The sequence below is a fragment of the Sturnira hondurensis genome, unplaced genomic scaffold, assembly GCF_014824575.4.
Source record: "Sturnira hondurensis isolate 20B ecotype Veracruz unplaced genomic scaffold, ASM1482457v3 Scaffold0007217, whole genome shotgun sequence".
NCBI lineage: Eukaryota > Metazoa > Chordata > Mammalia > Chiroptera > Phyllostomidae > Sturnira > Sturnira hondurensis.
In genome coordinates, this window is record NW_028079848.1 from 2,358,123 (window position 1) to 2,373,647 (window position 15,525).

The window sequence follows — 15,525 nt, forward strand, 5'->3', positions numbered from 1 at the left end:
GAAAACATTAAGCCCGCCAGAGTAAACACTGTATGCCATGCACAGAGGGAGAAAGAACAACTGATACAAATGAAAAGGGTCGCCCAGGGCCACTTTGGCAGAAGACCTTGGGGTCACATTAGATGTTTCCCTTAAGTCACCAAAGTGGCAGAGTTCCACGGGGAAATTTAAAACTATGCTGGAGACACACGAACGTGGGATTGTCAAAATAGATTATAGGATGCTAAGACAATGGAACCCCGAGCCACCGTCAGAAACAGAGTTTCGAGGTTCCAAAGAAATGTGGCATCAGCATGCACACAAATCCCCCTCCATAGCCATTCCATACAAGTGACAGTTTTTTTTTAGGCTGACAAATTTTGATTCGATGGGCACACGTCCTTTGGAAGTCCCCCGCCCCCCCCGCCCCGCCCCCGGCCTCCGGCTTTGGCGTTCTCCGAAGTCACCCATTTTACTCGCCCCAACCCACGCCTCGCCTCGCACCTACTACCTAATTTAGCAATTCTATGTCTCCTGCTTAAAATGCATCCCTTTGTGGAGCGGGGAAGATCTGCATGCATTTGCAAAGGCTCACAATCCCACTGAGTGTAGTGCCGTGTCATGAAAATAGGCCTCCACATGAGGCAACGGAAGAAAATTACAGGCTGAAATTTAGCAACATCCAAGATTTCAGCAGAAGGATTTAAATGACTATGAATCACTCAAAAACAGTCTTGAAACCTCAATAAAACTGACGATCCAAAGTGTTTTACATTCACTTCAAAAAAAAATGGGGGGGGGAGGAGAAAATATGCTGATAATACTCAGAGGATTTACATTTGGACACGAATAAATGAAGAAGTGTTTGAGACAACCCAAAAAGCACTTAAGCGAAAAAGGCTTCACTTAACCTTTGGTGGTTGATGCTTTTCAGGAGAAACGGATCATTAAACTTTGTTTTTTTTTCCAAGCAAAGGCCTCGTCCCCCCCCCGCCCCCCCCCCGCCCAGTGATGCACGCTAGTTCTCTCTCTCCCCACCCCCCTCCACTCTGCACACACACACCACAACTTCATTTATACATTCATTCACTCTTAGCGATTGGGCATGTGCCCATTATCTTATGAAAACATATATTTTCATTGTTTTCTTCAAGCAATTTAACCAAAAGGGCTGTTACCTATGTGGTAAATCTCTAGTTCTTAAATACCACCGAATGCCACCTCCCCCGTAGCTGGCAGACTGGAAAGACGCCCACGGACACACACAGACGCCCACATGCACTCAGCAAGGAAGTCGTGCCTGGTTTTAAGGCAAGAGCTGAATACGTGGAGCGGAGAAGGCCCTTGGCTGCAGGAAGTCATTGTCTTTTGTCCCCACGCCAACCCAGTCCGTCCACGGGAAGAGAAACCACCCAAGGGACCTGACCGAAGCGAAAGAAAAGGACATCGTTGGAACTGTCACTGGAGACTGAGACTGACTGACAAAGGCACGTCCAAGTGCAAGGCTTCCTCGCTGTTTCTTTTGGTTCATTGTGGGCCTTCGTTAAGTTGAATTGCGTCCTTCCAAACCGGATGTGGAAGTGGCCTGGTACTTTAGAACGCGGCCTCTTTTTGGAGAGAGGGTCTTTGTAGAGGTAATCGAGTTAAGACATGGTCATGGGGATGGGTCCTGATGCAATATGACAGGTGCCTTTATAAAAAGGGGACACTGGACCCAGAGACTTCCACAGATGGAGGACAGCATGGAGAGACATAGGCAGGACCATACAACCCACAAGCCGAGGACAGAGGCCTGGACACACCCCTCCTCACTGCCCTCGGACAGAACCAGCCCTGCTGAAAACCAGACTTCAGACGGCAAGCTCTGGGACCGTGGGAAAATGAACCTGGGTTGTCTGGGCCGCCTAGTCTGTGTGGACTTTGGTCACGGCACCCCACCCCAGACTCACAGCACTCCTAGCAGAGAGATGCACACGGTAAACATCTAAGGCAGTGAAGAGAGAGAGGAAGGAAGACGGCATTATGATGGAAACAGTTCAGCCTTGCTCCACTCATTGCTTTCTTACAGGTTATCCATCCACTCCCGTAATTTCTGAGAAACGTGGGTGCCTCCCTCCTTTTGTTCTATTAGGTGCTTCCAAATTGCTGTTGAAATACATAAAACGCACAGCTGGAATGCGGAACAAACAAGGGTTTGCCGATGCGTGCGTCCTCCAGAGGGCGACGCCAGGAGAAACAGGTCAGCAGGGGAGAGAGGGCCTCTCTGCGGGGTCCTTCCCGCAGGGACGACTGTGACCTGCGCACAGAACCGCTCACAGAGAGGCGTGGGTGGCTCGGGGAGCCCCACACCGTGTCTGCCATCTGTGCCGGCAGCTCGTTCGCTTCTGCACGTGGAGGGGGGTAGCCATCGGCACGCGAAGTGTGATCACCCAGAAAGGGCCTCGCGAAGAGGGCCGCTGATGCCCGCGGGGGGTGCACACCTGGGACGGCTGATGGGACAGCACCTCGCACGGGAAGGAGCCCGAGGAGCACGCCGTTCTCAGGGACACTGGTGTGATGGGGCTGAATTTAGACTCGGCAGCTGTGTTTGGGTTTACGACTCCTTCCAATCTGCCTGCGTGTAATCATAATACAGAATCGGAAAGGCCCGCCGCGGAAGGCTGGCGAATGTGCGACGAGGGCGGAGCTGCGGGCCACGAAGGCGCGCACCGCACCCGGGCTCATCTAACGCACATCCAGGCCCAGGGGTGCAGCAGCTGCGCCCCGCGCGCCCTGCTCTCCGCCCCCTCAGCCGCGTTTGCAGCGCTTCCTTTTTCCAGCCCGCACGTTGCCCTGCGTGCACTTGGACTTGAGTGCGTGCACACTCGGGTTTTGTGTGCTACAAAGCTACACTGACCACAGAAATTTTTCACATAACTTTATTTAACATGATTGTCCCCTCTGGCATAAAAAAAGAAAAAAGAAAAGAAAAAGAGGTATATTAAAAAAAAAGTCTCTGTCGCTAGGCAGAGCTAAACCTAGTTCAAGCTTAGACATATGCCACCTGCGTGAGCCTGGGCGAGTGGCACTACTTCCGAAATTCAGTTTTCTCACTTGAGACCTGGTAGAGAGGCCGTATCCTGGATCAGAAAGAATGTACCAGGGGTTACAGAGAGGTGAATACACGTGATATGTACATTCTCTGCTTGAAAGGTTTACGTGAATTAGCTTACACACACCTTACCAGGACCCGGGCCAGCACGCTCTGGTACACAGCGATGGAAACCAACCACACCTTCAGGCAAGAACAGAGGCAACCCCCGTACATTAAATTTGGGAGGGAAAAAACAAAGCAGAGAGGAATTCATACAGGAAGACATCACTTTTAGAAGTCCTGAACCATACAAGATCCAAAATCGTATAAATTCTTAAAATATAATCCTTTGAGATACGTATAGAAACTTTTATGAAAACCAAACAAATAATGAACAAAAGTCAGATTATCATTTTCCTGTAAGCAGATGAGAGATAATCTTGGGGAGGACCACACAGGGATATGAGAATGTGGGGTTGTGTTTTATTTCCTAAGTTGAGTAGTGGGGAACGCAGGAGGCAAATTTTATTATTCTATTACTAGGAGTTTGCAAACATTTCCCAAAAAGGGCCAGATAGTAAATTTGGGCCTCATGGGCCATCTGGTCTCTGTCACCTTGGCCACTGTAGTGAATATACATTCACAGGAAATCCAATGATGACCAGGTGTGGCTGGGTGCCAATAAAACTTTATTTACAAAGCAGACCAGATCTGGCCCACAGGCTGTCGTTTGCTGCTACCGTATGCCATGGATGTTACATAGATATGTAGAGAGACAGCCATAATATACATATACTTTCATATATAGTCTTCTGTATGCATGAAAATATTCTACAATAAAAAATCATTTTAGAAGTTTTAAGAAGCATTCAAATGGTATGATCAAACAGGGTAAGGATATATTCTTGATTATTAAAAGTAGGGCATTATTTTCCTCTCACAGTTTCCTCGTGAAACTTAGAAATGAAAAGAAAGCCCTCTTGACCTGTGCTAGGTCGGTGGTAAGTCCTCGCTGGAGTTTCGGCATCTGCACTTCTCTTAGGGGCTTTTTCAAGCCCCCAGACCCGCACGCACACACCCTCAGGAACCCACGGTGATAATCCCCTCCGTAAAGATGGCTGAGGCAAAGAGCAAGTGGGACGTGGGGGCTGAGAGCTGGGCAAAGCCCCCACTAACACATGCAGCAAATGCGTGTCAGACACTCCAGGTCGAAGCCGCCAAATGCACAGGTGACGAGGGGCCCCTGACGCTGCCTGAAACTATGCCTGGGGGTGACACCCAGCGTCAAAAAGCAATCTAGGCGCATTTCAGAAGGGACCCGACAGATACTTACGGCATCGGGAAAGGCGGCAGGTAAACCGGTGCACCGAGGCCACGCTGCTCCCTGGTGCTTCCCAGGGGCCTGGCCGATACCTAGCTAATGACTCACGCCGAGCGGAGCTCGGTACAAATACAGCCTTTAAGAAATGAGGCCGGAATCTGGGGAATGTTCTCAACAGCAACGGAAAGCACACGCCTTCATTATTTCCAATCAAAAGTGCCCCACCTCAACGTCATCTCCAGGGACTGCGTTGACTCTATAGGGTTTTTTCCATGATTTGCCGGCAGTTAGTGTAAGTCACTGTGGACGTACACATGTCCCCACCCCCCCCCCACCAGTGCACAACCGCGGTGACCTCCCTTCAATAGCAGAAGCTCCGTCAACATAGGAACAATGTTGGGATTCTCTGGAGAGCTCACTGCAAAATGCAAAAAGGATGCTTGTACCAGTTAAACACATGCACCTTAAATACAATAACAGCAAATACCGATTGCTTTCCGAGGGCCCTCGTGCCACGAGCTTGCCTCATCGCGTGGAACCCTCTCTACAGCCCGATGGGCTCCGGCGCCCTGGTCCGAGTCCGCAGGTGCCAGATGGCACTCTTCCAGCATGGGAGTGACGCTGCTTCTCCCCAAAGCACTTACTTAGGTCTGAATGGCAGAGCCAAGACCCTGCCGCCACCACCCCCGCCACCACGGCCACCCATACACACACAGCACCAGTGTGTCACAGTGTCACCCCATTTAACAAGCGGTCATTGAACGTCCCCCACGTGTCGGCCCCGGGCTGGGGATACAACAGGAGCCAAGTCCGACCTGGCTCCTATTCTCAGGAGCTTACACCCTGGTTAGGGGGGAGGGTAACAGCTAATAAACAAATACGCACAGGAGAACAATTCCAGGTATGACCAGGCGTTGGGGAACAAGGGGGTGAATTCCAGAGAAAGAGAAGCGGCCTGCACAGGGCGGGAGGGATGCTCAGGACAGAGCTGTGGGGAGGGGGCTGTTTTCACGGAGGAGGAGAAGCCAGCCACGGGGGACCACAGGGGACAGGGTCCCAGCAGGAACACACTGGTCTAGGGCAGGAAAGGACTGAGGGCCTTGGGGGATGACCCAGCCCCAGGCTCTAAGGAAGGGGGAACCCACAGAACTCCCGTGGAGGTTTACTGGGTCAGCACTGTGAGTAGTCCCGTTGTTATCACCCAGGTCTCTAAGGCGGGGAGGAGAGCGCCCCCTGGTGAACGAAGGCTGCACCCCCAGGTCAGGAAGTGAGACATTTGGTGCACGGTCTGTGGTCTTTGAGGAGCTGCGTGGTCTGACTCAGACGACTCGTGAGACGCATTAGCCAGTTGGAGGCTATGAATTATGACTAATGCCTTTCCCTGTACCTCGGTTATGCTCGGGCAATTTCTTGCCTGCTGGAAAATTTTCTTTTTCGAATTTGACACAATAGGAAAAAATTGGTTTTCCTCATTCTGAAAGGCCCGATGTGCCACTGGCCCATAACTTGGCCACCAGACCACGGTGGGAGGTGAGCTGATTGCTCCTGATGACCCCTCATCTTCCCACGGGAAGGTAACACCTCCTGGTCCATTTCCAGGTGGCTTCCAGCGTCTCCTACGGAAGAAAAGCTCGCCACCCCATGGGTTTGACCAGGGACTTGCTCTGGATAGCAGCGTGTGCGTCTGAGCAGGTTGGGGAGCCACGCCTGCGTCGAGGACGACATGTCCCAGGCAGGGGTGACTCCCTCAGTCTGGGCCCCAAAAGGGAGAAGACAGGAAGCAGACTCAAAGCCTGGAAGAGACGCCCAGCCCAGCCACAGCTAAGGAGCACATGAGCCAGAGACAAGTCTCGGCTGTAGGTCCACCACTGAGATCTTGAGGTTGTTCAGACTATGGCCTGACCTCCTGTGAGCTGATGACAACATCATTCAGTGTTCGATGAGATTAAACACATACATGTTCATGTGTGTGGACATATGTAGACACACACACACACACACACACTGAATCTGCTCAAAGTTAGCACAAATGAACAAATTAGGGACCCCAGTTTTGAAGATTCACATACCAAGGGTTTGGTGTGTGTTTTTGGTTACACATAATAAGGCTTTTACTTTAATTTTAGACAAGAGTTTCCACTAATGTGTCACCTTAATAAATTAAGCCATGTTTTTCATTTTAAAGCTTTACTTCGTATATCAAAATTTAAATCTATGACTAAAAAATAATAAAATCACAACAAAAATAAGCCTAAGATATTATGCTAAATGAAAGAAACCAGGCATGAAAGACCACATGTTACATGATTTCATTTATATGAAATTTCCTGAAAAGCAAACATATAAAGACAAGAACTAGCAGATTAATGCTGTCTGTGGTTCAGAGTGAAAACCGATTATCTATAAATGGCCTGATGGAAATGAATATGAATATGAATATGGATTTGGATTTGGATTTGGGGCAGGGGACATAAAAATGTTCTAAAGCTGGTTTATGATGATTATATCATTCAGAAAATTTACTAAAAATAAAACGTTCACCCCAAATGGGCGACTCTTATTGTTATGTAAATTATACCTCAATAAAGTTAGTTGAAAAACCAATAACAAATAGTATGTCATACCAAAGCTACGCTCAGCACACAAAAAAAATGAAATGATTTCAGTTGCAATTTTAAAAACTACTGGTTTAACCTGCTGCTCTATCATAAATGTGTGTTTCTGATTTCGATGTCACTACTTGCTAACTCCTTTGGTCACCCAAAGGCACCCTTTTTTTATTAATCCTACCGACAGCGCCGTGCTCCCCAGCACAACCTGTCCAGGCGGCGTCAGAGCCGGTCACACATTCCGTTTCCATCAGACGGAATCTTTTCACCATGCACCTTGTCACTCATTTGTTGAGAAACCTTAAAGTATATTCTTAAAGTGAGTAACTACGAATGTAAGTTTTCCCTTTAGCCTTATACCCTCTTTGGCAAAGGCTGGATACTGGCCAGTCACCCCGTAACCCGCAACGACCGCACAGCTGCTGGGCGTCACCTCCGATCCCACCGGCCACTCCTGAGACGGGAGCCTGCGTCGTCCGACTGTACTGGGGTGTGTACCAGAACCACGAGCACGGGGACCTCAAACTGCACCCGCACAACTCTGTCCAGGCCGTTCTTCCGAGTATGGAACGGGCACGTCTGGAATCTCTCGACATCGTTTTTCCAAAATATGTGTGAAAATTATCAAATGGAATGCTGTTGTCGGCACAAGCGGATGGCGGTCCCCTTCCCGCAGGTCCCCGTGGTGTGTTTCTCTTTTCCTTTTGGTGGCACGACATCCTCTGGCCTTTGCCAACACAACAATGGCTTCTGGTTTCTGTCTCTCCTTCTGCACCTGCGTTTGCAGCCCCCGCCCCCGCCCCGCCCCCTGGCCCCCACCCCGGGGTCTTCAAGGGAAGCTGCCTACTAGTCCTGCTGGAGTATAACTCTGCTCCTTGCAAAACCACCTGCGAATCAGAACTAGCACCCCGGATGGAGACAGGTGCTTACAGGTGCTGGAGACAGGTGCTTAAGGTAACACCTGGAGACAGGTGTTACCTTAAAGGGGTTTCTTTTCCAAAGTACAGAAAGGTTCCTAGATAATTCCCCTGGGGTTCTTTTGTTTATGCTCTGTGTTTATTTCTTCTAACACAACCCAAAGAGAAGACCCTGTCCAGGCTGACACTCGACATGGCTCTGTCACCAGGCCGTCACCTTCGCTCCCCATGTATTAGACCAATTCGTTTCAATTACATCTGCCCCAGCATCCTGCTTGGAAAGACCAATACGATACAAACTGAATTGACTGAAAGCAGATCAATGAGAAATTACAGTCATAATTGGGTCTGTACACAGGAAAAAGGTCACGGGCCATGCCCTCCGCTAATGTCTTTATTCCATAAACATTTCGATTTCCTACTCTTCTCCCTTCCAGGAGATTAATCTGTTGGAGAGAGACAAGCCACCAAGGTTTTGGAGGAGAGAAATACCGACGTGTAAGGTATTTATTTCACTCAGAATCATTTGAGTTAATGTATTCAGAAAGTATGAGATTTAAAACCCTATTATGAGGAGTAGAATGGAGAATTCATTCTAGCTGGAGATGAAGAGGCTCATAGGGAGGGGTCGGCTCTCCACGGGGCCATAGAAGACAGGAAGGACCTTGTCTTGTTGACCCAACCGTCACTGAAACAGAGGCCGGGACATACAAAGTTCACGTCGTGGCCCGTGGACCGACCTAGTTCAGGGCTTTTCAACTTGCAAGGGGCCAACGAATCACCGAGCCCTGTTCCACGGCAGACTCCGCCCCACTGGGGGCACAGTGGGCTCCAACAAGCTCCCAGGGGATGCGATGGGTGCGTGGGGTGGAGGACAGAGTGATGAGGCAGGGCAGCCAGGCGCAGAGCCTTGAACGGACAGGATCGGCACTGCAGGCACACAGGCCAGAGTCAAGGCCGGACTGCTGAGGCTGAGACTGGGGCCTACAGAAGGGCTCTCCAGGTAACCATGCTGACTGTAGCCATGGAAACCGGAGGAGGGCACCAGTTCCAAAGGTAGCCAGAACATTAAGCAGATGGGGATGTGGAGAGTGAGTGAAAGGGATAAGGAGAAGGTACCCTAGCTATTTCATCCCGGATATCTGAGGAACTGGAGAGAGAACAGGTGCGAGGAGAGAAATATGTAAGAATTAGGAAATGGCAGCACACAGTCCAGTGTGGGACTTGGGTTGATCGGTGAGTAGGACCATCTAATTAAGACTTTCCATGGCTCCGGGAGCTAAATTCCGTAGGTTAACGCTGCATGTGTGACAGCCTCTCCATGTTGGAAGGACAGTCCAAGCGTCACGCCGCCCTCTTTGCTGGGACAGTTACTCATCCGACTTGTACAGCGACAAGAATTGTACAACATTCCCAGCGACAGAATTCGTGACCGCGATGAGGGATCTCTTTCATGCTGGTCCTTCCATTAGAAAACTCTTCCTGAAATGGACCGACAACTTGTTTCCACGTATGTTTGACCCAATGGTTCTAGCGGTGCCTGCAAACCTCCAGGTAACCCACCTGGGCCAACCTATGTCCTTCCCCGGCCTTTCTTCCCAGCCATGGCTGCCAGACACACGGGTGAAACCCCTCGGTGTGGGTCCCTCCCGATGGCCCATGCTGGCAGCTCCCCATCCCCTCACTGAGGCCCAAGCCCTCCGCCTGCAGAGCCTGCTCCAGACCCACGGCTCCATCCCTGTCTGCACAGCACGCCCGGGCATCCTTCGCCACCAGGGCCCTGACTCCTGCCGGCAGGGCGACAGCCCTCTGCCATCTTCTGCCGTGAACTGTCCATTCCCCTTTAAGATTCGAGGGTGGAGGGACCGCAGAAGAGACAGGGACAGTTCCGATTACAGTCCACCAAATGCTCCAAGTGACCTTGGAAAGACGGCGTCTGTTTAGACTCAAAATCACGTCTTTGTGTAAGCCGATCTTTCCGTCCCTGAAAACCACGAGGAACGTTTGTGCGTAGAACGGCCCTGCACAAGGTCCCCCTGCCTGTTCTGAGATGTCCTCGTGTGTGTTACTTCCACCGAGAACCTGAGGATTTTTCTTTTTTTCCTTGCTCCTCTCCCCTTCCTCCCCTTCTCCGTGCCTCAGAGACACAGGAAACAGCACTGACCATAGACAAAGCCAGTGATGGCAGAGCGGAGCTTCTGGGGGTGAGAGGCAGGGGGGATTAGAGTAAATAGTCCAGATCAGCCCTTTGCCTCGTTGGTCCCTCTTTTTTAACCACCACGCTCTTAAGACCCTCTGAGCCAGCATCAGCCTGCAGGCGCAGGGAGCGGGACACAGGCCCTGCCTGCTGGAATCCTGCCTGCTTGCTCTTCAGTGAGCTGGGCAATGGAGACTGCATATACATGTAACACACGTGTATGTGCGCACACATATATGCACATGCTGTACATGCTTGCCATATGTGTGTGTGCATGCATGGGTTTACTGTGTGTGGGTGTGTTTGATACAGCTCAGCAGAGCCTCAGGGCAGGAAACCACTCCTTCATTCAAGGATAGTCCTCGTGTGTTCCTGAACGCGGCCCCGAGTTCCACGGCTACTTCCTGCGTTACCTGTCTTCATTTGAATGAATCACTGGAGAGAATTCTGACTCTCACTGGGGCCAGAACCAGTACAGGAACACAGCAGACAGTAAGAAGAGAGGGTTCAGAGAAGAGATGGGAAAAATCGATACCCAAACTTCCAATATTTTCTCCTAAGTATTTGACAGAATTGCTGAATGGTGCCCCTACAGCCCTGCACCGGCACACTGAATTTCTGGATTGGCCGAGATCCTACACGGATAGAGACTGCATGCCTCAACAGCTACATCCTACTATTCTTTCAAAAATAATTACTTCCATAAACATAAGGCTCTTTCAAAACTGTGTTCAAATAAACACGTTTGTTGTTATGTTTCTGATTAATCATGAAAACAATCTTAATTTTCCATTATTCTTATAAGACATGATCACCTCTTTGTTTTTTAAAGTGTTTGTAAACAAAAGGCTAAATTGTTCTGTAGCTCCGATAGTTTTGCTGGAGACTGAAATGAAGCCTAACAGTCTGGAACGCCCTTTTCGCCGATTATTTCTACAAAGACAGCTTATCCTAGCTTGCGGGCACCATACCTGAATTCTTCAACTTCTCAGAGGTGATTAGTGGCAATGATGATAATCATGTCTGTAAAGTCCCTGAATACCCTACAGGACAGAGACCTCATCTCATTTTACACTCCTGAACACCTTGGAAAAAGCCGGCAATCAGAGCTGCCCTCTCCTGCGGGCCAGATAGGTGTGTCTCGGTGTTTGCTGGGACCCGCTGGCCAAAGCTGTTTCAGTGACAGTTTCTTCTACATGTCACGTCACTGAGTAAACAGATAAAGTCAATTTATTTATTGTAATATATTATTTTCCATCCAAAGGAGAACCTTTCCCTTTAAATGTACAGCAATTGCCCCTCTTGGTCTAATTCAGAGGTTTGCAAGCCCCCTCTCATTTGCCCAGGCCCAAGGCCAGTCTTACACTGTTGTAATGTTTAACCTTCTTCGTTGAGTCATCAGTCACGCGCTCCTACCTTCCAACATCAAGACTAGACCTTTTAGGTCAATGCCTTGGGCCTGCCCCGAGGTCCCTGGAGGTAGGGCATCATCTCTCCTCCCTGGATGATTCCAGAACTTAGAACAAAGCTCGTCTGTTGCACTTTCCAGGTCTCTCCATTCCTTAGCCCGCTCAAGTGGGCTGCCCCATCTTCCCCCTGGGCTCCAGGAACGGAATCTCACAGTTTTCTTTTTCCAAAGAACCCTCATTAGCACAGCATCTTACGCAAACACACTTAACAGGTGTTTGCCAAGTACTTCTACTATACTGTGGGGTGGATAAAAAGAAGTCATCGTAAGTCAAAGATCCTACTCTGTCTGGACAGGGGCACAGTATAAACTCACAAATTATCTAAGGGAATAAGGGACCACGATAGTGAACGTGAACCGAATGTGACGGCCATCGGCGTGAACACACTACAGGGCCACATTGGAGCCTCCAGGAGCCATCCCGATGCCACGCCGGGGCAGGCTGGCCAGTGGCAGCTTGTGCAGAAATAGAGAGGGCGGCCAGCAGAGAGGACTTTCTTAAATGTGCCTGTTTGACTGCCTGTGGTTAATGGTTGAGGAATTCAGCGTACTGAAGGATATCAGTGGGAAGCTCATTTAAAAATCTCCAGGCATTCTTTTCTGATTTTCACCGGCACTATAGGCTCACCTTAACCTGTGTGGCCAGCTTCTAGAAAGGCGGTCCTTAACTTTTCTGGTGTCTGACCCAGGTCCTTCTAAAACACTGACAAGCTGGGTGGAGCCAGGTGAATGGGGCGAGGCTTACATTCTTTTAAAAAGGAATGCAAAATTACAAATGCAAACTCAGGCAGGAAAACAGGTTTACATTTAGAATGAAAAAAGATCTCAACCAATGACTGGAGCCTTAGAGATCCAGAAGCCCTTCTTCTGAGATAGCTGGAGGCAATTAGCAGAAATGTTTATGTACAACTACTTCTGGGTGTTCCCTTCTCCCTGCTTAATTCCTTCACCTTTTTCACCCACCCCTCCTCCCCCGCCCCAGCCCTCCTCCCTTCTGACAGCTGTCAGTCTGTTCTATGTGTCTATGAGTCTGTTTCCATTTTGTTTTTCAGTTTATTTTGTTCAAATGGTACTTGTCTTTCTCTGACCGGTTTATTTCACTTAGCATAATACTCTCCAGGTCCATCCATGCTGTTGCGAAAGGTAAAATTTCACTAGAAACCTGTATGGTTTTGTTGACTAATGTCACCCCAATAAATTCCATAAGAATAGAATAGAGAAGTGCGTCTGGCTGCAACCTGTCGTTTCCTTCCCCCCTAAAACACGGTCAGCACCCCAGTACTCTCCGTGTTTCCAGAGGCCTAAGCAAATGAACACCCAAAGATCAGAGTTCTTCAGCTTCCCTGAGGTCTGTCCCTGATAACAGGTGCTCATTAAGAGAGGGCTGGGGCACTTAGTATCTGGGGCAAGCAGTCACATGACAAGTCTGAAAGGATCCCAGCTGACTCTGATACACAGTCGCCACTCCCATCACCCAGACCCCCTCCCAGGTGGGAAGGTTCACCACGCAGAGCCATACCCTGACATTCACCCTGACATTCCTGGACCAACAGCCCCTTAGAAGGCAAGCAGGGAAGAGGCCAACTGCCCTTCACTGAAAACAAAGAATATGCAGAATAGAAAAGGCAGTGTTAACTTGCTACAAGTGAACCTAAATAAGTCCATTGTCTTGCAATCAAAACACCACGAGGGGTCAAATGACTTTAGCAAGAGCACGAAACTGCCACTGGCTGAACCATTTCGGGTAATTTTAAGGGGAAAAAAGTTTTACAGACTCCTCTTTGGGGGTCATAGAGTAATTGTTCCCTTTCCAATTTGGGTCGCTGTCCCAGAATAAAGCAATGGTTACATCTGTTGCTTTACCTGACACCTCAAGGTAACATCCACCCACCGCCCGGCCCTCCTAGTAACGAATACAAGGTCGTCATCTCAAGTCTTCCACCGGCCTCAAGGAAAGAAACCGGGTGGCATTCTACGGCCCGGCAAGAAAGGATTCCTTTTGCAAAAAGAGATTTCAACCTAGTTGAAAGTCTAGCACACACTAGTCCGCCGCGAACCCGAGACGGTTTCCCTCCAACTACACTATACGCTAGGGGGTTGGGGGATCCTAGACGTCCCCGGGGGCGGGGGATGGAAGCGTTGGCTGTGGGTCTAGTGGCCGCGGCTGGTGGTCTGAGATCCTGGGCTCCTGAGCGGAGATTCCCATTTGGACCCCCGAACCGGCTGCTCCCGAACAGGGAACTCCGTGGCACCGATTCCCGCCAGACTCCAGACGCACCTCGGGTGTCTCCCGGTCGCAACTGCACAACCCGCGACACTAAATCAAGCTGGCTGCGCCCGAAAAGAAGCTGCTAGGGGCGGGGCACTCTGGGCCACCGCCTCCCGGTTTGGGCACTGTCCCCCGAAGTCCGCCTCCGAGAAGGAAAGAGGAGATCCGAGGGGCAAATCACAACTTTGCAAACTCCTCGAAGCTACGGCCCTGCCCCGCGGGAGGTCAAAGTGCAGGCAGAGGAGGGAGCGCCGGCGGCCGGACCCACCCACCTCCAGCCCCCGGGGCGCACGGGAACTTTCGGGGACGCCGCCGCGCTCACCTTACTGAACACCTCCAGGTCGTCCTCGTCCCCGTCCAGGTCCAGCACCTCGGCCGGCAGCAGGGCGGAGGGGCTGTCCCCGCCGCCGTCCCCCGCCGGGAGGCCCGCGGAGCGCTCGGGAGCCGCGGGGAGCTCGCCCTCCATCCCGACAGTGCGCGCCCGCCGCCCGCCACCGCCCTCCGGGCCCCCGAGCGCGCCCATTGGCTCCCGCGCAGCCCGGCCTCCCGGCCGCTCCAGCCCCTCGGCCGCCGCGCAGACGCGGAACTGCCGTCCGGCTCGTCCCTCCTGGCCCGGGGCCCGCGGAGGCGTGGACGCCGCGCGGGCGCAGGGAGGGACGCTGACCTCGCGAGGCAGCGGCGGGTGGGCGCCCTGGCACCGCCCTGGCACCGACGCAGCTCCCCGCGGCCCAGCGAGGGTTTCCGCGCGCGCGCGCGCACATGGGGGTCCCGGCTTGGCGACCCGTCCACTCCGCGGATCCGGCTGTCCCGCCCAGGGAAAAGGCCGATCCTGTGTTTTAATGGTGGCCTTTCTTCCTGGCGTGGCTTTCTATTCTTTTACTAAGACTAGTGCAGAAAAGCTAAAAGGCGAGAAAAACTCTTTTCGGTTTCGGAATTGATTTTTGACCCAGTGACTGGATTGTGTGGTCATTTCACTGTCAAGACAGGAAAGTTGGGTTGAAAAGCTATTTTCAGCCACTTTCAAATGTAACTCTACTCCGGGGAGCCTTCTGGGTGTTCTTGAGCTAGAATCGGGGAGCAGGACCGCTCCCTGCCGCCAAGAAATTACCTTCAGTCTCTGCCACTGCAAACCTGTGATTAGTTGTTCGCTGCTTTTTATTTTTCAAGAAACCTAAGTTGCAAAAATAGTGGCAAAGTTGAATGCAAATGGACATATTTTGGAACTGACTTCAGGCTTTGCTCCCCTAGGCCCTGGAGAAAATGTCTGAACTGTTTGCACAGAGCCAAAGAGCGGACTGATTCAGACTTGAATTCTCAAACCGCTCCTGGCAAAAGATGGGTGGCCCACTGTTTAAAATTGTTTCCCTTTAAGCAAAGGGCAAGATAAACGCAAGATAATTGGGGACACACAGAATTGCCCTACTTCTGATGGGAGGACAGACCTGAATAATATATTCCCTCTGAACCATTCAAATGTACCTCTCATTGGTTTCTGTTCTTCTTCTCGCTCCTTGGATCAGAGCGACCTCAGGTCCGTGACTGTCCAATGTCCCTGTTCCCAAAGTGCCATCCCCTGCCCAACCTTCTGGAATTAAAGACAGCCCCATCTCAGTCTGCTGAGTGGGTGACCCAGTCTGCTACTGAGTCAGCCTTTGATTTTATTCCGTTGTATAGATTGCATTTATTTCATGT

At 50.8% G+C, this 15,525-nt stretch overlaps 1 protein-coding gene across 2 annotated transcripts in view; it reads right to left on the bottom strand.

Annotated features, from left to right (window-relative positions):
* SNX7 (sorting nexin 7) overlaps positions 1–14,347 on the bottom strand; it is a 60,221-nt gene extending 45,874 nt beyond the window's left edge. Inside the window, exon 1 of one of the 2 annotated variants that reach the window (XM_037051358.1) lies at positions 14,156–14,347. In XM_037051358.1, the coding sequence (XP_036907253.1) occupies positions 14,156–14,299 (144 nt within the window). In that variant the 5' untranslated portion in view covers positions 14,300–14,347. The remainder of the gene's footprint in view (positions 1–14,155) is intronic. The other variant, XM_037051357.1, reaches the window with a different exon arrangement.
* Positions 14,348–15,525: the final 1,178 nt, after the last annotated feature.